The sequence below is a fragment of the Hylaeus anthracinus genome, unplaced genomic scaffold (assembly GCF_026225885.1).
Source record: "Hylaeus anthracinus isolate JK02 unplaced genomic scaffold, UHH_iyHylAnth1.0_haploid 11982, whole genome shotgun sequence".
Classification (NCBI taxonomy): domain Eukaryota; kingdom Metazoa; phylum Arthropoda; class Insecta; order Hymenoptera; family Colletidae; genus Hylaeus; species Hylaeus anthracinus.
In genome coordinates, this window is record NW_026534330.1 from 392898 (window position 1) to 415866 (window position 22969).

The following is a 22969-nucleotide window of genomic DNA, read 5'->3' on the forward strand; positions in this document are numbered from 1 at the left end:
GCGGCGATCCTTGGTTTCGTCTACACGGGAACCGCGACCGTGCCACGTCCGCGTTTGAATGCGTTTTTGCACGCTGCGGAGGCCTTGCGTATCAGGTTGCCGCCAGTCCCAGTCGTGATGACCTGTTCGCAAGCCGATTGCAAGCACGAAGACATCAAGGACGTGAAGATCAACCCCAAGTACCTTCGTTGCGATCAGTATCCGTGCTGCGACGGCTGGTACCAGCACGAGGCGAATCAAGATGGAGATTCCGCGAGCAAGGAGGAACCCTATCCAGCGATCGAGTCCCTGGAAGCAGCCAGAGAAATCGGGCCGCTTCCTGAATCGATGAACTTTGTTGGACCGAGATACAGTCCAACCAGATATTGCTCTACAACCTGGCCCGTTCCCGCTTTCGTAAATGCCAGTCAGGAAAAGCGTGGCGTCGATCAATCAGCCGATAAGGACAGGACAGGTCAGACAGACGTCAGGAGGTACCGTCCGGCCTCTATGGCGCCGAGGATCGATAGGATTACCGAGCCGATTGGCAGCAACGCGGAGAACGTTCCCAGCTGCGACTCTTTGGTCAAGGCTCAGCAGGAATTCTACTTCTCCAGGTGTCCCTACGACGTTCATAGACAGCTAGATCCTCTCGAGGTGAGAATGAGGACCGATCGGGCTCGTACGCGGATCGGTGATAACGAGAGTAGGGACCTAACGACGCGCGAGAATCCTTTCGAAGAGGACAAAGGTTCGGAGGATCGGCTGAGCGTGATCCGTTCGCGGATTGGCTCCTGCCAGAGCGGAACGGTATCCTTGCAGTCCTCGGGTTGGACGAGGTCGTTCGAGAAATCAGATTACGGCGAGGATTTAACTTGCGGGGAAAGTTGCTACAGCTGGAAAACACCGAAGAGGCACGTGGCCAATCGCGTGATAGCCTCACCGTGGAGACAGACGGTCAGGCCTTATCATTTACCCAAGCTCCAGCCCATCGTCCTTCAGCCTCACGTGGATGACGTCGTAAGTACTTTTCGACTCTTTCTCGCTATCGCTCGTTATTCTGAATAATGCAGACGTTTACCAAAAATATTACCGAGTCACCCACACAGTGTATCTTCGTGTCTAGAACCGTCCGGGCACCTGATTCCTGAACCTGGTTCCCCAACGGAACAAAATAGAACGTACCAGCTTGATATCTTTAATTGCGAGGAAACACGAGAACGTCGATAATCTCCGATCTAGCAAGCTTGGGAATCTCTGCATTCCAAGTAACACGAGTATTCGTGTTTATCGATTATTTATCGACATAGGATTCTAAAATACCAAATGCATAATTACCAACCCCAAAGCATACTTTTATACGAATTACGCGTTTCCGAAAAATACCGCACGACACGTCAGCGAATATCTATTTTAATACGGTTATTACATCTCTTCGATTCTCTGCCATTCGGCGTGTTATTTACCGCGCCAACTAGTCGCACCTCAATATCCGATCGCACGACGTGGACGTATCCAGAAAACTAAGAGGTAATCGTGTTTGCATATTCGTGAACTCTATCTAGGTCGTACGTACACGTCGATCGAGCCATTATACATGATCACGTTTGACAAAATGGACTAAGACGAGGTTTATGCGTTTAATAAATTGCCACGGAACCATAAGTTTTAGTGATCGGGGCAGATTTACGAGCGCAGGATGTCTTAAAAGCCATCCGAAATCGTCGACTGCATCGTTTACATCATATTAAGGTATAAACATCGCGTATCCCGTCGTTGACGATTTTTAGAATCGACGCGACGTATCCGCGTGATAAACGCTCGGAGAATCGGTACAATCGTTCTCAGCTCCTTCTCGCGATTATCAATCGTAACGCGACTCTTTCCATTGTAAATTGCGAGATGCGCAGAATAGAATTGGAACATGGTTGCACGAAACGTTTTTTCTTCGTTCGGAGATCTACGGCGTATTTACCCAAGCATTTCCTTTCACCGCTTTCGTGAAAATTGGAGCAACAGCTTGGATCGTCCGACACAAAGGTAGCAACGTTGAGCATTAGTTTTTAAAGGGTTCGATTGGTAATCCACTGTAACACGTAATTGTGTAACAAGGATTTGTCGCAATCCAGCGAATTTTCTGTTGCACAAGGCACGATGAATTTGTTCGACCGATAATCAGCTAGATACAATTACCGATTCCTATTCCATGGCTTCATATTGTTACGTCACGGTGCATACATGGATCTCGCCTGATCGGGTTACTAATCCTACCAGTAGCAAACGGTATCCTTTCATACAGAAAGTGACTTGTTTGCTGCGGCTACGGATCGCAGAGGGGGGGACTGCATATTCATCCTTTGAATCTCTTTACCATATGGAAGGCATATCATCGATGGTGCTCGAAGCGACGAGAATGGAGCGAATTCAGGAATAATGACACTCTCGATTCGAGATATCCGCTACTCGGTACACGTTGAAACACTCGAGGGATCTCTTCGTTGTAGATAATCCGCAGTTTGAAACCTGTACGTGAATTAAGCGTACAGGAAGGAATTCATTCCATGGTTTACACACCTCTTTGAATTATATCTCCTTATCTCATTTTTCTGGTAACAAGAAATCGAACACTATAAACAGAAATCTTTTCATTAACAAGCAAATATCCAATCGAGGAATTTCCTATCTTCTTTAATAGATTTGATCGTTGACCGGTACTCCGCCTCCCACGTTAAATCGACAATTCGCTGTTACGTATAAAGGTGGATTCAATTTCCAAAGAACGAAAAGAACTCGACCCCGATATATTAAGTGGATGCACAATTTTAATGATCCTCGATGCAGGATTCTTCATTTACGAGCTTGGAAATGTCAGACGTTCGGTCGGTGGCCGTGCAGCAAGAGATTAACGCTAGGGGAATTATGCATTATGTTTCCGCTGCGAACACTGCTCGTGGTACCAGTCGCTTTACGACTAATTAAATGAAAATCGTATAGGTGCTTGGAACGCGAAACTTGTCTGTTTGCCTTTTTCCGTTTCCCATCGCGTCTGCGGAACAAAGTTTCAGACTAGTCGCTCGGTATACGTATTTATGGGATATAAACTTTAATATTAGGATGCCGAGATGTTTTCCATATGCGCTGGACATTGGTCATTGGCGAAAAGCTAATAAACTATGCGGTCTATTTCTCCAACTTCCATTTTACACTATGACGTTATATGCAACGTTCCACTCGCTATATTTCACTTCTCTCTCCCTGCTGCTCACGTTTGATGATCTCTCGAACAAGCTTGGGTCATTGCATAACGTTCACCCGTCTCCTAGCGCTCGAGATCGTCCTCGTTTCAGTTATATAGTATTTACGTCGAGAATTTATGTCTCTTCGATGGCGTAAATGCTTTCAGTCGGTCGCTTTTTTATAGATATTAAATTCGATATTAAATTTCCACCTTAACTACCAGAAAATCGCGTTGATTCGATCCGTTGTCCTTGTTAAATGTATTCCACTCCAAATTGTCGTATTATCTCGTAGATTCTTAAATGGCTGTTCGTGATCCGAGTTTTCCGAAAAAACTCGATAAAATCTCGGCCGTGATGCTCGAACAGATCTTCGTTGTACCTAAAACTGCTTCTAACGAACGTGTCCACAAGCAGAGCAGAAATCGCTCCAGGCTAACGCGCACGTTATTAACAATCGTACATAACCGAAACGCAGTTAAGCTTCCGTTAACAGCCGACAAACGATTGCCACGGTTCTAACTATTCACTTTTCTCATCGTACGTCGGTCGAGCAACAACAAAAATTCCCCTAGTTTCGAATCAATTCAAAGAGATGCTGTTCCTCGTCTTTATCTCGACGAGTACAACATCCAGATCATCGTTGGATACCTACGTGTACGTTTTCTTATCGTCGAGCGATCGACGCGAATCGAAGACCAGGGCACGCCACTTATCTATAAAATATAGACGATCTCTTGTTATTTCTTTCGGAAACAAGAAGATCATAAAAGCGAGGAGAATCAGAGCCCACTTATTCTTCATCGACCTTTCACCACAAATGAAAGCACGCCGTTGAACCGAGCGCGTCCGACACGGCAGGCGTACATTTTGCTTTCTTCCGCCAAGTATTCACGGGGAATCTGTGCCTGGCGTGCACTTTTGCAAGCTCATTTAGCAGGCTGCCGTAATTCGATGGTGCCAGGTGATAAGACGTCCACGACCAGCTGCCTTGGTCTTTTGGTTAGCCAATGTCATTCTGATTAATGAAACTATCAGTTACATGGCGGTCGTGTCTCGTCTTTCCGTTCCCTTTTTCTTTTTTTTTCTCTCCTCGACCACTCTGTCTCGTCGAGTAGCGTTCTCTTCCTTCGTTTTTACCTTCGTTTACGTCGTCTTTCAGAGGGAGACAAGGCGCTACCAGCTGGTGCATGCCAGCTGCGAATCTCGGCTTTACACGAGATTACATGCAATCTGGAACGGGGGAGCGTTTTCTCTTTCGACACGTGCACTGATATGCTCCAGATTTTTTCAGATTGCTTTACGACCTTGCGCAACGCGGCCCCGTGTGTTTTCGCCCAAAGCTCCCCCCCCCCTTACCCCACTACCGCTCCCTCCTTTTTTTTTTACGATATCACTGGTTATTACTTGTACGGGGCACACCTGTCCACCGCGATACGAGAGATTACCGCGAAGGAATTGTAAATTTGGGGCTCATCGGGTGTTTGAGCGTAGCTGCATCGTCGCGAGTCGGTTTGCTTTCTCTTAGTTCAGCACTCGTTAGGACGTGGACTTCTTTCGCGATAAAAGCAGCAAATTCGAAGCGTGTTAATTGATGTTTTTTCACCTCACTCGTCAACAAATTAGCTACCGTGTTTACACATCGTCAGAATCTTAATGGCGAATAGTTTGAAAGATTTTCCACCGTAACTACGTGCTTCGTCTTATCACAAATATGATCGAACGTCGAACTTAGGAGCACTTAGCGATCACAGATGAAGACTCGAAACATTTAGGAACTTTTAACGTGGAACCGGTTATTTCTGTATCTTATAGCAAAAGATGAGCTTTAATTAAACGCAAGCAGTAATATCGCGATGAAATCACCCAAGAAAGTATCGGGCAACGGATATTCCGCGCATTACAATCTAATTACCATAGAAATTGGCGTCGTTAATATTTGTGATAAGTACATCTACAATTTGCAGCAATGTTGCAAGTGGCAGGATTCAAGCATTTTATACTGGATTGCAAATGTTACCGGTTTGAACGTCCGATTACCGAACGGTATATATTCATCCTTCTTGCAACAGACTTGTAAGCGCTTCTTGTTACGTTACGATCGCGGAAATATTAACTACGCGATCGTTTGTAAAATCTACACCAGACGAACGTACCAATCGCGAGTTGTTAATGACAAGAACCTCGGTGATCGACATTGCTGATTAGATTGTCGTTTCCTCTCAGTCGATGCCTCTGTCTCTATAATTTTACCAAGTAATTTGGAGCAGCGGAAAATTGCGAATCGGTAATTAACGTTACGAGTGCAATTGTTCATCCCTGAACTAGATGGAAACGTATGATTTAATTACACCGTTCTACCGCGCTGTATTCTAGTAATAATTGAGGTTTACCAGGCGGGGGAGGGATGCAATCAACCGAGAAATTTTACGGTTGAATAAACCCGCGGAAGACGAATTATACACATTAGACGATACATTGTGCAAAAGCCTGATACCATCAACCACGGAACAGCGTGTCGTTACTTTGCAAACGTGTTCGACGACTCTGGATTATTTTGTATTCGTTATTGTTGAAGCTGATAAGTATCTCGACGGACGAATTATCGACTAATTCGAACCGAAGAAACGTTCCTAAGATTGCTCTGCTCTATTTAAAGGGTCCAATTACTGTCAGACTTGAAGACAAAAACAGAGATCGGGGCTAAACCTAACATTCTCGATGTAGAATTAATTACCAGAACAGGTTCACGCGGTATTTCTAGAAAAAGTAAAGCAGACAGCGGTAAAAACGTGGCACGTTCAAAAACAACCGATCGAATGTTCGTATCCGTTCGATATCCGCCGGGACGCTTCTAAAAATCAAGTTAATCGCAGCGTCTCTCGATTGCTCTGTTGCAGGAGATTGGGGAGAGTCTGCGTCCTCCGGAAGCAACGCGAGCTGCGACCTCTCGCAGTCCTAATCGTCAATTATCGAAAAATCCCGTGTCCACCGATCGTTACTACGGTGTCCAAGTTCCTACCAGTCACGAGATGACGTACAACAATTGTCCCAGGCTGCTAGAGCCTGCTGCTGTTCCAGGAACGTTGCACCACGACTACTACTCTTCTCAAATCCCATTCACCACGACCACGCAAACCGTCTCGACGATGAGCAACGACGTTGGAAGCTCCGAGACGCTTCTACAGGCACAGAACAACGTCGTGTCCACCACCACCAGGCCATTGCTGCCTAACGGCAATGAGGTGGTTCAAACGAATGACAACAGACAAGCTGGATACTTTGGACAAGTCCCTCGTTCAGCTCAGAAGCCAGAAATCTCTCATCCAGTCAGCAGACTGTGCGATACGATCGAACCAGACGTGAAAAGCGATCGTTTCACGGTTCTAGGAGTCGAGAGGGTGGAAAAAGAGCAACGGAACGAGGACAAGCTCGCTGAAAGGATCGTTATAAATAGCGACAAAAATAATAACGACCCTATCGCCGGGGACGATATTTCCCAACGTGGGAGGCCAGGAGGAGCGCAGGAGAGTCACAGGTGCGATCAGTGTGGAAAGACATTCGTCACCAGGGCGTCCCTGAAGGTACTGATTCCTAATTATAGACTTTCGCGATCGATGTTACGTGAATTATCGAGAAATTTTAGATGCCTTCTTGGAGGAGTATTTTTACGTTTCCCTGAATCCTGCGTGTCCGTTCAGGATTGGAGTATATTCTTCACCGTGATAGCTTTTTAATAGAGTTTCGTTAGCCCTACTTGTTTATTTCATTGACTTTACTTGTTACCAAACATGTCAGCAACGACCCAAAGCTATCGTTAAGATATAGGATTTCTTGGTAGTCTTTAGGTTTAAAGCTTTCGCGTTTACTTACCCTTCGCTTCGGAATACGCTTTGACTCTGTCCAATCGATCCCACCCTATCGTCGTTCTGTATCTGCTTCAGGTCCATATAAGAACCCACTCGGGAGAGAAACCGTTTCGTTGCGCCGATTGCGGTAAACAATTCTCCCAGTTGCGCAATTACAAGTACCACCGGAGCGTCCACGAGGGCACGAAGGAGTTCGCGGCCACCTGCCCGGAATGCGGCAAGTACTTCAACGACCGTGGCTATCTTAGCTCTCACATGAAGATCCACCGTAACCGGAAGGAGTACGGTTGCGCGGAATGCGGGAAAAGCTTCAACCAGCGGGTCGCGTACAACATGCACGTACGAATACACACGGGCGTCAAGCCGCACCAATGCGAACAATGCGGGAAGGCTTTCTCGAGAAAAATGTTGCTGAAGCAACACTTGAGGACCCATTCGGGCGAACGACCCTACCAATGTCAAGTCTGTCAGAAGGCTTTCGCCGATAGGTCCAACATGACGCTGCATACCAGGCTCCATTCGGGACTGAAACCGTATCAGTGCACCCTCTGCTCGAAGGCTTTCACCAAGAAGCATCATCTGAAGACTCATCTCAACTATCACACGGGCACCAAGCCTTACTCTTGTCCGAATTGTGGCCTCAGGTTCTCGCAGAGCAGCAACATGAGAACGCACTTCAAGAAGTGCACCGTAAACAATCCGACGGAAGTGAACGGCGCTCAGATGGACGGCACCGTTACAGAGTCGTCCAGAGCCGCGCAGACGAGGATGATTTCGAGGACACCCACGGACGCCCTCACGCCTCCCAATTCGGACCAAGAGCTGAGCATCCTGACGCCCATCTCGAAGACCATCGGGATCGAGGGATGTGGAACGTGAACGATTACCCAAGTACGTATTCTTTCTTGAAATTATGCGATAGCTCGCGGTTCTGCTGAGCGGATGGTACAATACTCTTTCGACCGTCGCGACCAATCAGAGACCTGACCTGTCTGTGATGTAACGAGTGTGAATTTTGGAAACGTTCGAATATTCTGCAACATAAAGATGGGCAAAATTTCAGTCTGATTCAAGTTTGACGCGCGAAATTTCATTTGCTCATCTTTTGTTCGCTATTCAACGTTTCTATGTAGATGAGAACGTTGCTCATCTCTGTTGTGCTACGAAATCGTTGTTTCCTATGAGATATTCCGTGCCACGAGATCGTTACCTTCGAGCCAGGCTCGACGCGTTTACGGACGCAAGTCCAAAACGGGCAGGTTCTAACGATAATGCGTGGAAAGAGCGGTGCACAGGTCGATCCAACACTGTCTCTGCAAATGTAATCAGACGATAGAAAGTATTAGATTCGTTTGAAAGCGGCTCTGTCGGTCTGTAATCTGAGCTACCGTAACAGCACGAATGATCGCCTTTTCCTGGAAATTGTTGTTTTACGGTAATAGGTATCGATCAGTCCGCAAATTGTTACGTCAGACCTGATTTTTTTCGTTCGTCCAGAACACAGACGTTTCCTCTAGAATCGATCGTCCATGGCATTAGTTTTAATTTCGAACGATTTTAGCCTCTATCTTTCGCTGTGAGTTTGACGTAAGATATTTATATATATATATATACATATGTATATATAGGAATGCGAGGAACATTGTTGGCATGAATGATGATACGTGACGAATGCAATTTAAATACGTACTTGAATATAGTTTGTAATCTAGTTAATCTTTGCTAAGGGGATTGTTTAAAGATAAGAACGTGTAAGCCTCGATTTTGTATTTTTACCTGTAATAAAAGATACTCTACGTTGAACATCCTTTTCTACTCTCTGGAAACGTATATTATTTATATGTAAAAGACACTTGTAATGCAATAAAACCGTACTCGTAAGATGATTTTAATACGGTATATTTGAAACCGAGACTAATGGTTTGCCATTAATTTTAGTGCGGAAAATATAACGGAAACTTCTCGTGATACAGCTTAATTGATTACCGCAACTAACAGCGATACTCTGTGTTCCATTTATCAACATTCATCCATCATCTCCAACTCAACTTCGGAATTAGCGTTTTCCTTAATTTCATCCAACATCCATCAGTCCGTCTGATAAAATCAGTCGAGTAGTTTGGTACAATGAACCTTTGAACAAATTGTTCAAAAATTTCAAGATAATTTGAACAATACTATCGCTCTCGAAGCTTGCATTTTTAAGAAATTACACGGAGAATCATATTGGTTTTTTGATCTCGAATTACCAGACTGCCCCCTGAACCCATAATTAGTCTCGTATCCAATTTTGCTTCTCAGCGTATCCTTCATCCACCTCAACCCAGAATTACACGGGATCGATCTCCGAACAACGCCGAGAAAAATCAATAATTATAACACTCCCATCGAAGGCATCGTAGCTTTCACTCCTACAGTTATATTCAATCCCGTTTTAGTGTAGGACCATCGATGGGAGATCGGAGAAATTGCACTCCACGTTCGTTACAAATCGGAAGCACAGAGATTGGAATGTTTCCTAAGCGAACGTTGCGTAACCGTCGTAGGAAACTTTTGACCCGAGGTCGACGATACGTCACGGCCCCATCAGGATAAGAGCAAAGGCGTTAATAAAAATCTAACGAATCCGCTCTCTAATTAAGGTTGTACTCGGAATGACTTGCTGGTTTGCGACGGGTCCGTGATGTCCGTCCAACAAACCTCGTCCCCAACTTTCTCGTGTTCATCGAAAAACGTACAACGGCCGACGAGTTGCTTCCTCTCCGCGCGAACAAACTGAAGGACCTCTTCACGCGCGGCGAGAGATCGTATCTCGTGTACGAAGATAGCTGTTCCTCGTTCGGAGTCTTAGAAGGTTCGAATAATGGCACGCGAGTGTACACTCGAGGAATCAGCACGTTAGAAGCCTGGTACGCTCCTATGTTTGTTGAAATCTCCGTTAAACGTTGGAGTACGAGGAGCAGCTACTGATCTGTGATTTGTAGACTACTTGGAGCCAGGTCGACGTTTCTATCTGTACACGAGGGGATACCGGGGTTCCTGTGCGAGAGATGCGAGGAAATATTTTCTCTGAAACGGAAATCTGTCCGTGTAACGGGGCCAAGATTGAATTAATAAGTAAGAGGACTGGGAATGTACGAAATTTGACACCGAGTGGACAAGATTCGAAGAGATTCCTATCTGATTTTTCGATTGCGATCTTCGCCTCTAAAGGGCTGCTTTCTCTTCTGGAACGTATACAGGGTCTAGGCCAACATGCGGGACCCACTTCGGCTGTCGATCGAGGACACGAAAACAATGACAATCTTTTCGAGTTATATACGCAGAGCGTACTGTAAGGTGGACCCACTTCGAGTGACGTTCGAGGGCACAAAAACATTGAAAAATAGTTCCAGAGTGCTAATTTTTGAACTCGTGCAAGTCTGGGGTTAATATCGTAACTGGTTCCACCGAATTGTTTGTATAAGACGTTCCTTAATTCCTCATTTTCCTCCCCAGGCGGTGAACAGGTCAATTTCTTAACACTATCTATCCAGACCCTATTTATAGGCTTCTTAATTGTAGTCTCTGCCTATTAGAACGTAGTTTAGAAAGTGCTCGTCAAAGTTGTAGACTCTCGGTGTTCGAAGCATTCAACCAATCGCTTACATTGTCGCAACAAGTTCCATTAGACTCGCGTATCCCAAAAGCCCGGGATTCACTCAGCGATCGATTGAGGACGGAAAAGTTCTGAAAAAAGTTGATGAATCAATGTGCTGATTGGCCTTATTCCCCAGTTACGAGCATTTTTGTACACGCGTAATGGGCAGTTGCTTACCCATCGCAGGAAGTGCTGGAAATTGTTATCTTCCGCGCAAATGCAAGCTTGCGAGCGTTCCATCAGACAGCTCCTAGATCTTTCAAGTATTCTACACATTTTCGCTTGGCAGCCGCCTCCGTGCACACCGGCCCAAGTGCTCCAACGCCGTGTAATATTCCTAAGCGGCCTAAAAAATAAAAACCCAGCAAAGTTGCATCCGCGGGTCTTTTACTAGAGGACTCGATTTATTAGAGGATCGTTCGATGAACTGGCTGGATGTTTGACTAAAATGGGACGTTGCGCTGTCGTGCATAAATCACACGTACAACGCTTAATTGATTTCTCCTCCAATAATTCACGCTATTGATTACTGCAGATATTGACATCGCGGTGGCCCGTTGGTCTTCCTTTAAGGAAAGAGCTATCTAATCCATGGAAAAGATGAAAAGGTTAAATAGCATTCGAGAGATCTTGGATCGAAACTGAGCATTTTCAGGTTCTCTGAAAATTTCCTTGCAATTAAACGAAACAATCCCATTTTCTAACAGTAAAAGAATTGCTAATAAGTAAGCCACAAAATTTCACGTACCGTATAGCTAACTACCGTTGGTTCGAAACCGTACAACCGAACGGTCTTCCTTTCAAAATCTGCTTCTAATACCGTAGTGGCAATCTTAAAGTGACTAAGCAAACATTAGACACTCCGTGCTAGGTCTGAACGTCGAATGTACTCCGCATCGCGTTCCTTGAATGTAAATGTTTGATAAACGTCCCCGCATTAGTGAGCCAACGTTTGTTCGGTACACAAGAGTGGCTACAGGTTTCCTGGTAAGAAAAAAAAATGTTCAATATTTGTTGTTTAATGGCATCCGAAGGTGAATGTATCACGGTCGAATTTATTTATTTATTTACGGTGACTTCGTCGTACTCGCTATTAAAGACGACCCAGACATCGCGAATACAAGGATTAATTTGTATAAAATTTCACGAAAGACTGTTGCGCTGTTGATTCGTTTACCTTTCACTGGGTTCGTTCTATGGCTCGAATTCATGAGTAAATTAATGATTCGACAGCGGCGTTTATTAATCGTCAGCTAGTCGCTTTATTCCACGGCAGGCGCGCGAAACGTTTCGAATGCATTTCGACAACTGATCTTTTCGCTTAATTGCGATGACATAATCGATAACGGTAATGTCTGTTGCCAGCGGAACCTTAAAAATTCTTGTTGGATAATCTAATTAACGGGAATCGATAAATCTCGGCCGTATTCGAAACCGAGAAAAGGACTGGCTCCCTGGTATAGAGTTTCAAGTTATTATATAAAATGTAAGAGATAGGGGAATTACTTAACAATTGTTCTGCAATTTCCTCGCCTGAGTCGATCGCTGGAAAAAAAAGGTACTTTCGTCGACGAAAGCTGCTTCTTGGCCGTGCACCTGATCGATACTTACCAATTTTATTACAGAAGCTGGTCATGAATAAACCACATCGACATTTTTGGTCTTCCTAGAGCCCTGGACTTAAATACATTGCTAGAAGAAGTTGACCAACGGCATTCTTTGACTTGTACGAGTTCTAATATCGAGTAGCACGATAGACGAGTAGTCACTGTGAAAATAATCAGAATACAAATGAATTAACACCATCGTTTGATATACGAGCGAAGGTTCTTTTGAAGAATATATATTTATTACTACTTTCTTTTAATAATCTCGTTGCTTCGTTTATTGGTTTGTTTGTTTCCATCTATAAACGGCTTGCATTCTCGCTTCATTTTGTTCGTGCATACCATATTAAACGGCTATATATTTTATGCAATTCACAGTCTCTATCGACCGCAAGAATAGAATGGGTAATAGTGTCGAAGTGCTTGCGAACCTTTCTACTATGGTTTTCCCAAGCACTTAATTGTCAAATCTGATATTTAGAACGAAGGAACTTTCACACCGGTTCGTCCTTTTTTTCCGCGTTCCGTTTTTTGCCCGATAAACGAACAGCTGCTTAAAATTCAGCGTATTCAGTGCCCCCCTGAAGAAGAAAGGGAACGAAAGTTTCTAACGAGACCAAGTACATCGTCGCGGCTATAGAGAGATTCCAAAGCGATGCTCGAAACGATCGCATAATCCGACGTCGAGCCAACAAACGAATACCAATGCTGATTTCGAGAGATAACGGGCAATCGAGCTTCGTAATGAACTTAACGTTTATTGTGTTGTCCCGATGGCTGCCTTTAACGAAGTGAATGGCTAGTTTATCAAAGCCTTATGGCAATGGAAAATAACTCCGGCGACTCCATTCCAAACGATCGAAACGTCAAATCTCTGTCTCGTGTTCCTGTTGTGTAACCAGCTACGTTGTACTCGAATTCAAGCAAACCTATCCGAATATCCAACTATTTACCGACAATCTGAAAGTAAAAATAATTTTTGATAAACAAGTATCTTACATTCCAAATAAATGAGAGCGAACGATCGATTATTGTTGATGTAAAACTAAAAACAATTCCCCGTGAACGAGTGACAGATTCCAAAGAAACCGTTATAAATAAAAGTGAATTATCAATTAATCCTGATTAGTCCTGTACGCGATAGGTTGGAAAAAGAAAGTGAACAGACAGGACTGAATAGTGGAACACTCGCTCAGGAGTGTGATCCTATCGGTTACGATCTCAGCCAGTTAAATCGCAACAAATAGGAATGCACGGACTCGATCCTCCTCAGGCTTCTCGCTTCTCGCTTCACGGTGAACGTAGATTAACTTTGATCCCTCGTGAAAAACGTGGCTCGCATTTTTCACTCTGAAACTGGTCGATCAGGTTTCATCGGCGGATTTTTTCCACGGATCATCGAGTTCAGGAGGTCAGTGCGCGATTCCTAAAGGTGAAACGAATGTCCGTGCTAGCCACTGGAATAGTGCAACGAGATCGAGATTCACCGTTCTTTCTCCAAGATCTTTCTCAGAGAGCGTGTGCCATTTGACTCTCGCACAACGAACGTGCAAGCACGCCGACATTAAAACTGGATGAACGTTCAGCGACCCGTGAATTTGTTCACGTGCCACCTAATAACTTAATGGATAAGTCAACGTGCCACCTTTCGTTCCCCTTTCGACGCATCAATAATAAAAACACATACTTTGTGTGTGTGTGTGTGTGTGTGTGTGGTTAGCGCTTCGAAATTAGAGATAGCTTTGCTATTTCCAGATGAGAGAAATCTTAACTCGAATTTGATTGACACGTCAAATACGTAACTGATGTTACAACCTTCAAGCAGGATTGTAGAGGGTTAAAAAGTAATACTTGGTTTTGTATGTTAATTGTGAAACCGTGTACGTGTCACACAATCGTCAGGATAACGTACAAGCGAAATGGGTCCATCTACATAGCTCGCGTTTTATATCGGACAGCGGTAAAACGAGCTGCCTACTCGTTCGCGAAGCATTGCACAATACTAATGGATCAAGTTCATGCCGTCGAACAAAATCGAGCCAAGTTACGCGTACGCGCTACTCGCCATACCAACAGGTTCGAATCAGATACGCAAATTTCGCATTGAGAAACTCCGAGTCACGTCCCCACTTCTTCGCTATTGTGCCTTTTCTTCCGTGCTAATTTTGCACCTGTGACCTTATACGCTCTGCTCTTTCTTTTTTCTTATTTTCTAACTGAAATTTCACTTCTTCCGCAAACAACCACAATCGTCTATGTATTCAACATAGCCAACAGCGATTTGTTTATCTCTCGTTAATTTTAGTTTTATTTACTTTCACTTTTACTTTTATTCTTAACAGCAGTTGCATTCCTATCCGTTTCAAGTCTACTTGTGTTCTTCTTCTCGTTTAACGCACATTTTTGTTTGTCGAATTGTCTAAAAGTTGCCACGATATATATCGTGAAAATTAACGAAGATAACCCCTCGATCAACCTGTCATCGACAATTACGAAGCGAATGCTTTTTTTTTTTTTATCAGAGACCTATTCGTTGCCAATTAAACGTCGTTTTGCTCACACTTAACAACAAGCGCAAAACGACGAGAGGGTTACATCAAGGTCCATTCGGACCAATTGAAGTCTTGTTATCGATAATTGAGTTATTCCCAAGATACACACACACATTCGCGTGTAAATACTACGAAGCGCTGGATTTCTAAATCGATTTCCCAGCGTCGAGACCAGTTCTTCTCAAAGGATTTAGATATCGAGCGTGCGATCGTTTCTCGCTAATTCATTGAAACTGGCGTTCCTCGACGGCAAAATTGAAGGCGTCGATGAAAAATTCCGCGTTATCACGTTGACAGCCTCGCCCTGAATTTATGAACGATATTGACAATAATTTGCATAGGAAACCGTGTAAACCGGGTGCGAATGACATCCACTTATAAATACCTCCCGGAATTAGTTGTTTTGCACTTGATGGAACATGGATGACTAAATATAGCACTCTAGTCGAGAAATTCGTGTAGTTGTTCCGTTGATTTATTTAACGAAGAATTTTATAATAATAAAAATCATTGACCGTTCCGTTACTGATTGTGAGATATAATTCATTAAACTCCGAAACTGAACATAATTTCAGTTTCAGTGTCGGCATCGCCACAATCGTTTCTCGAGTATTACGAATGTACGTATTGATTTATTGTGCACGTGTGTGAGACTAGTAAACCTGTACCGTTACAAACAGCGAAAACAGTTTTTTCTTTTGTTGGTAGTAATCGTCTTTGATGAATTTTTAAAGAGCGAAACCATTCCTCGCGATGCGTTCATCTTACTTAACCATGTGTTTACCCATTTTGTCATCGAGTGGCTATCAACCATAAGAGGAATTATAGAGCGCCAAAGAACCCGATATATCCCAGGAACGTATAAGGAATCGGTCGTTTCTTCTCAAATGCAATTAAAGCGTATCCTCATCTGTACATTCCGGACGAGATTTCATGGAGGGAAAGAGTGGTTCGTTTTCATCGCGATTAACATTGCCGAGCAGAGCCTGTTGGTTGCGTCGGTTTAGCCTTGGTCCGAAGGAGACGCCGTTTGTCGTCGATAATTTTATCGCGTTCGCGTAATAAATATCTCCGAACGAAGGCAGACTAAATATTATGTTAAAACCAGTTCGCTGTGGTCAGGCGAGGGAACCTGCTCGGCCCGTGATTGTGCGCGCGCTGAACGGAGCGTGTCTCTCCCGACCTGATCGACGAAGGAAAAAAAAAGATCCAATCGATTTACATGTCGAACAAGAAGTAGCATGTACCGATTTCTGACCTGTTATCACGTGATTCCTAACACTTCCTCCGGTGAACCGCTATTTGCACACGTTCTATCAACCGTTCCTCGGGGCGCTAGTTGTTAATTGGTCGGATACCGAACGCAGCGAGAGGTGCGATCGATCCTGCGAAATATCGTCTATATGCGATAAAATTACTATGCGAGCAATCGCGGTGCTTGATAACTGACGTTTCCGGGTGTGAGCTGTGTCCTTTAAATCAGCCTCCGACGTTGACGTTTCGTTGGTATCCCAAGAATTCAGGGGATCAAATGACACGCTGATATCGGAAGAATCGTTAGTTTGTTGTTTAGAAACCACCTCTGATTTATTTCAAGCTGCACTAATATCATTTTCGATATTAAGTCATCGCGTGCTCGAGACGACGCCGACGACGCGTTATAAATACTTCTTCGCGGGAGATTCTTTTCAGCGGCATCGTAAAAATACACGTTCCGCATATTTATGTTTCCGTTAAACGTACGGATCCATCAAATTTATGAAATAGTATCTCTTTCGATAATAATAATTTATAAGTCAGATTATGCTAAAATACGACTCGTTCGTGAATTTTTCTCGACTACGACTCTCGAGTTGATAAATATTATATATTATTGGCGTTGTAAATTTCTCACTTGCGGATCAACGATCGATAAATTGAATCAATCGATCCAAGACGGAGATAACGTTCCCACGGACAAATAATCTCCAACTAAAGCGAGATCTAACGTTCGCGACTGTTGGGACCATTTTAGCCTGAATCAGCTGACATTGAGCGTTTCAGGTGTACGCTGTGCAAAAGTTCCATTTAATTTACCGTTTAAACGCCTGTTAACTTTCTTTCGAACGCGGTAAAATCCACGAGACGGGCGTGTGCCGACAGCGACGTGTCAGAAAGCTAATGTCGGAGCCCGTTAATCATGGGTTGTGCAATCTGGTAAATCAGTCCGTGTAACGCCGCTTCTGTGGCCATTTTTTTGTTTGCCTCGGTTCAGATTAATGTCAGTGGCAACCGGTGCTGAACGCCTTGGAACAATGTCAATCGTTTCATGTGCTCCGAGTAATCGGCTGCAGGAATTCCCTTCAATTCAGTCGCTAATTATTGCGACCCATACCATCAAACGGATGAACCGTCTTAATAAGAAACGTTACAAGATAATTGTGCTACTTTCGTGTCACGCCTAAACCGGCCCATCGGAATATCTCTTCTTATAATTAATCTACAATTATCTTCATTCTCTATTTACTCCCGATACGCGTCCTGTTTTTTATTTGTTCGCGACAATAATTTTTGCGACTCCCGTCGGATAAAGTGTCTTAACACTTTTACATTTCGTGGAATCCGCCGTCGTCGTTCGGTACTCGCGTTCGTATCTTAAGAATTTCACAAAAATCCTCGGTCCACTCGGTCGTCTCCCGCGTCGAACATCGCGTTTTTGCCAAATGGATGTGATTGAGACGGTCAAATTTTCGGATAATTTACGCCTGCAGAACTTTCACTGCAGAAACCAGCCATCGAAATGATCGGCCATAAACGAACGAGTCTTCTCGTCTCGCGTTCCTGCCGAGGGGGGCCCGTTCGATATCGTCTCGTGACTTCGAGACACGAACTTGTTAACCACCCGGTTAAGTAACGCGTCTCGTTTCTGAAATATATTTTTAACCGGTGAAACAGGCTCGCGGCCAGTATCGAGCGCGGGGATGGACAGAATTTTATTGGAATCATTGATGGCGAATAAAAACTCTCTATAGCGATTTATTCGCAGCGTTTATTCCACGGAACAGTTACTCGGATAAGCTTTCATTTTATTGACTCTTGGTTGAGCCTAATTCGGTCGTGTAATGGGGACCATCGCTCACTTTGTAACAGAAACTTTTCGTTCGTTGACATTCTATACCTATATTCTATACATTCCATACGTAGGTGACAAGTATCAAAGAAAATAAATAAAATTCTGGAATTTCGATCAAGTTACTTTTACAGAAATGTTTAAATGTATGGGTCTGACAGTGAACGTATTGAAAAGTGTGTAACTTGAAGTTTCAACAGAGAAGAAGGGGGATACACTGAACAATCTTAACAAATAACGGATCAAGAGCTGCTCTCTTTTTATTTGTCGTTGGAGATTTTTCATCTAGATGTGAGTTCTGTCCATCTGTGCTTCGTACCCAAAGAGATGGTCCAGTTTGACCTCGGATTGTTATCTGTCCCCTGAGAAAGGTCCACGTGTGGCACCCAGTTCTCTCTACGTAAGAAGATGGAGAGACCTGGAAAAAGAAGGAAACGCGACGATCTTTCGACGCATTTTATTAAAAATTCCGTTGTTTGGCAGCGAGGGGACCAGATTAGAGCGAAACGTGTTACTTAGCGACGATCGAGGAGGTGTGGACAGACCGTGGCTACGATTTAATTAACGACGTCAGCTGTGATGGAGGTTTGTCGCGTTGCAGCAAAGTTATTGCGAATTCCTGAAGAATTCTTCGCTTCATCGCCGTTATCAAGCTTTTAACGCGATATAGCCTAATAAAACTGTTTATGGACGAATACATATGAAGATGGAATGTATAAATTTGTAATGTGGAAGGTCATCTACCCAACTTTTATCTTAACTAGGGATAAAAGCCTGTAAATAAGGCCACCTGAATAATTATCGCGATCGTAACGTGTTCGTCGATCGAGGATTTGAAAAACGACGATACGTGAACCGATTTGCAACAGTTTTAAACGAGAAACGAACTTTTCTACCAAGTCGATTGTAATTTTCGTCGCGATTCAACCGAGCAAACTACTTTTTATCGATTGCTGCATCGAACTACGTGGAAAGCTTCGGAACGTTTACCTTGCCTCCGTCCATGATACGAGTATATTGGGTCAAATGCTCTTATAAGTCAGCGCGAAGAGGCGACTCGTTGGTGGCCTCTCCTCGAGACCTAACTGTTCGATCCCATCTAAACAGGTGTTCGTGAACTCACAGCTGAAAGGTATCGTCCAAGTGGACATTATTTTTTTTACCAATGCTCGACATTAGGTTTTTCTCCATCAAGACCTTGTATTACAGTTTTACAAGATAATTGTAAAACAGCCTCGTTCCACGAACCTCGCTCTTCAGCTTTGCTCTGCGTGATGCAATTTTTCTTTTACTACTCGTAGTTCGTTTTTCGTTAGATAAAACAGCGGTGCATGTTGTTTCCATTACTCTTCCAGACTCTGTTCATTGTTCGTTAGTTCAGAGTGGATGTTCACGATGAAAGATATCGGTTTTGAAGAAACGCAGCTGCGACCTACCGACTCTCGACTATGACGACTCGATCAACGTCCCAATTTCAAGCTTTCCTTTTCAGGCACATTTCATTTTCGAAGCAACAAAAAAGAAATCGATTCTTTCGAACCCAAAAACGAGGATACTTCCCCACAGAAATGCAGCGATTTTAAGCAAGGAATTTCCTTTCGTGAATCGACACGTTCGTTCGACGTCAATCGAACAATACCAATTTCTCCAAGCGAACGAATCAATTAGTCGCGGCCAAAATCACTGGCAGACGGCGCAGGTAATTTATTAATTATTCCACGGTGCGAATAACGCCAAGGAAAAAAGGGTAGAAATACAGGTGTCCTTTCACTTCGGTGAACACCTTGACATTTGATGGCGACGGTTATTCGACGCTCGAAGACAGGATGGAAAGTTGTCGATTTACTTCTCGTCTTCGTCAGCGCACCCCTCGAAAATCTCCACCAGAATTCGATTCCTCGATAGCGTGCATTTTTCGCGGACGCCGAAATTTGCATCGCCAATTGGATCTCGTGCTTCTAGGTCCTCTCTCGCCTTCGAATTTCTCTCCGAAATTCACGTTCTTTGATTTTATCCGACACCTCGACTCCTACCGTTAAGGACAACGACACGAGCCGAGTTTACGATGCTAACGTCACTTCCAGAATTTTCAATTTACTCGTTTTCGACCAGGAAGACTTTATATTCTAATTAGGTCTCGGACGATTCCAAGTTTCTGTCCGGTTTTCGATCGTTGGGTCGTTCGCGCGCAAGAAAGTCGAATTTTTAACACCGTTGTGAGTGGTACTATGGAAATTATATGTGAAAAGTATGCAAAATACAGTTTTTTTTTTTTTTAATAATATTTCGTGTAGAGATAACGTATGCGGTCTAGTCTTCGTCGGCGCATGCCATCGAATAAATTCAATTTTTCTGTTTATCAATTTTTGGGTCAAACACTCGTTCGTGACGACTTTTTCAAAATTTCCATATAAATCTATCCAAGTGAAGGTCAACGGACCAGCGAGGAAGTCGCTGGTGTTAAATTTCTACCGTCTCTGGCTCGGACTGATTTGTTCGAAGGTGCCAAAATCTTTCGATTCGACCAAAAATTGATGAGCTATTACCGAAATATAATAGCGAACCATGGAGAAAACCGGCTTTAAGAGCGGCTCGTAAAGCGATTAGCTCGCGTTAATAGCCGCTAGATGCCTGTCGGTCAATTAGGCTCGCTTGTTCGTGCCCATGCAGAAAAGATTCTGACATCCTTTGATCCGCTATTAATAACTAATTATACGAAATATTTTGCGGTTTATCGAACGATCTGCCAGGTAGAGTCAACAGACGATCAGGTTTCCGAAATTGGTCTCGTATTTCACTTCTGACCGCTCGTAAACGTGTTCTGCGGCGTCCCGTAAATCAATTATTATTTATGGCGAAAAAGAAATTGAATGATTCTTTCGAAGTAAATCTACGAGGAAGGTGATAATCGATGTATCAAATGAACACCTTCAGGAATCGTCCAACGTTTGTCGAAAACTATTCTACCTTTAATATTGTCCAAGACGGTAAAATAATCAAGCTAGTTTGCGTAAATTCCGATAAGCTCGTAACAACTTACAAAAATGTTCAGAAAACTTGGTGCGCGGTTCAGCGCGTCAAACTTCGATTATCGTTACTTAAAACGACATCTTCCGTTTCCCACGATCGAGCAAAGTTGGTATATTCCAGTTTTAGGATCTATTTATCATTCTAATCACGTTTTTAGATTCCCATCTGTGGGAGATCTATGACAGTATTCCACGATAATTATCGCTCAACGGAAGTGCTCAATTAAACTCTGCAAATTAATTTTATAACACTGTCTGAGCATGCGTATGAAATTAATTAAATACCGTTCGTTTATCATGTAAGTTACAAGCACACGATATCAAAGCGCACGCCCCAGATTCATTTTCCAGATGTTCCTCCCGATATCCAGCTGCGTAACGCGATGAAAATTCCTTGGAACATATTATCAACCTCGTCATTCCTTATCTTAATCTTTATTATGGTCGACTTTAACTTATGGCAGGCTACTTATTACGCTTAATAAATAAAAGTCGCGAGATCGTTGAATAGAGAGATTTTAATAAGGCCGTAGACGTAACGACGTTTCGTACAATAATTTACACAATTACCGCGGTTACGGCTGCTTTAACGATAACTGTTAAATCTACGGAGTTATTATAGTCTGTCGCGTTAAATGGTAGTACGTAGTGCGGCGCTTCCATTGCTGGCGACTCGAGATACGAGTCATCGTAGAATAAATCGTTACGTTTATGGTCTCTATAAGCGATGGCGATACAATGGCGCTACTTTAGCGGGAGCCAAGGGACAATGGCATCGATTAACTCTGAGTGGTATTGTCCAAGCTTCGCAGAAGTTTGCTCCTCGCCTTTGGAGCTCTTTGGAGCTCCTACGAATAGCTACGAGAGCTAAAAAATTTCGACGATTGTTCCACAAAGACGAAGCAACTGTCTAACAAAATTGAAAATCTAAATGCGTCCGTTGCTACTCGTGTAAGCAATTCATCATCGTTTCTCCAGACGCTTATCGCGAGACGAGCCTTCGCGAAATTTGAAATTACCGCAATTGACAATTCAATACCCTGAAGAGTGCTTCCATATAGTGCATCGAACACGTTAAATATAGCATTGCGACTATGATGATATCAGAGTCTCGCGAAAATAGACCTACTAAATACTATCTGTCATGTTGCATCCGCAATCAATACGTCGTTTGCCCGTCCCGACATCGCGTATGTCACACGAATCAGAAGCAATAAATCTCTGTCCGCGTCGCTGAGTGTGCGATTTACTTCTGCGATCACGCGCAACTTATGGCTATCTGACACACGGGCAAAAATAGATCTTCGTGTCTGTGATATCTTACCTTTCCAGGCTTTCTCGTTAGGCTATATTAACGAGCAATTCGCGTGCGATAGACGTCAACGTTTTGTTCAGGCTAAAGGACTCGGAGAACAGGAAAGACCGCAAATACGTTTGGTCGATGGGGTCGTCTTCCGCGTGGAAAACGGTTGAATTAAAAAAATAATCGGATGCATCATCCCAGATGGTCCTGTTGACGCCGCAATAGCGTCTCCTTTCACATCTACATCAGCATCGAATCCCTCTACGATTCCTATCCTGCCACTCGATGCAAATTCACTTGAATGGCTCTCCACGGAAGCACATCTCGACAGCTCAGATTTGATCACTCTTCTGCTCACCGGGAATTCTCGCCGCGCCGTCTCGAACCGACTGCTCCCATATTAAACCGAGTCTTTAATTTACCCACCACTGGTCATATCCACTATTATTCACACTGCGTCCGATCAAATCAGCATAACTTTAACGTTTCCTCAGCTGCAAACTTCCAGAACTACGCTGAATGTCGTTTTTCATCGAGCCGTCCACGTCGTTTTCTTCACTCGACAAGGCATTTCTTCGTTATGTACTTCGCTACTATATATTATTATTATTATTATTATTATTATTATTATTATTATTATTATTA

At 43.6% G+C, this 22969-nt stretch overlaps 1 protein-coding gene across 9 annotated transcripts in view; it reads left to right on the forward strand.

Annotated features, from left to right (window-relative positions):
* Positions 1-462: 462 nt before the first annotated feature.
* Positions 463-22969, forward strand: part of LOC128886155 (zinc finger protein 329-like) — a 25919-nt gene continuing 3412 nt past the window's right edge. For 7 of the 9 annotated variants that reach the window (XR_008459752.1, XR_008459753.1, XR_008459755.1 and 4 more), the window contains exons 1-3: positions 463-999; positions 6116-6799; positions 7160-7975. Coding sequence is in view for 1 of the 9 variants with exons in the window: in XM_054140781.1 (XP_053996756.1) it covers positions 490-999; positions 6116-6799; positions 7160-7963 (1998 nt within the window). In the remaining 8 variants the exon portion in view is untranslated. Of the gene's footprint in view, positions 1000-6115; positions 6800-7159; positions 8967-17860; positions 22907-22969 lie in introns of those variants that run through there. The other 2 variants (XM_054140781.1, XR_008459759.1) reach the window with 2 other exon arrangements.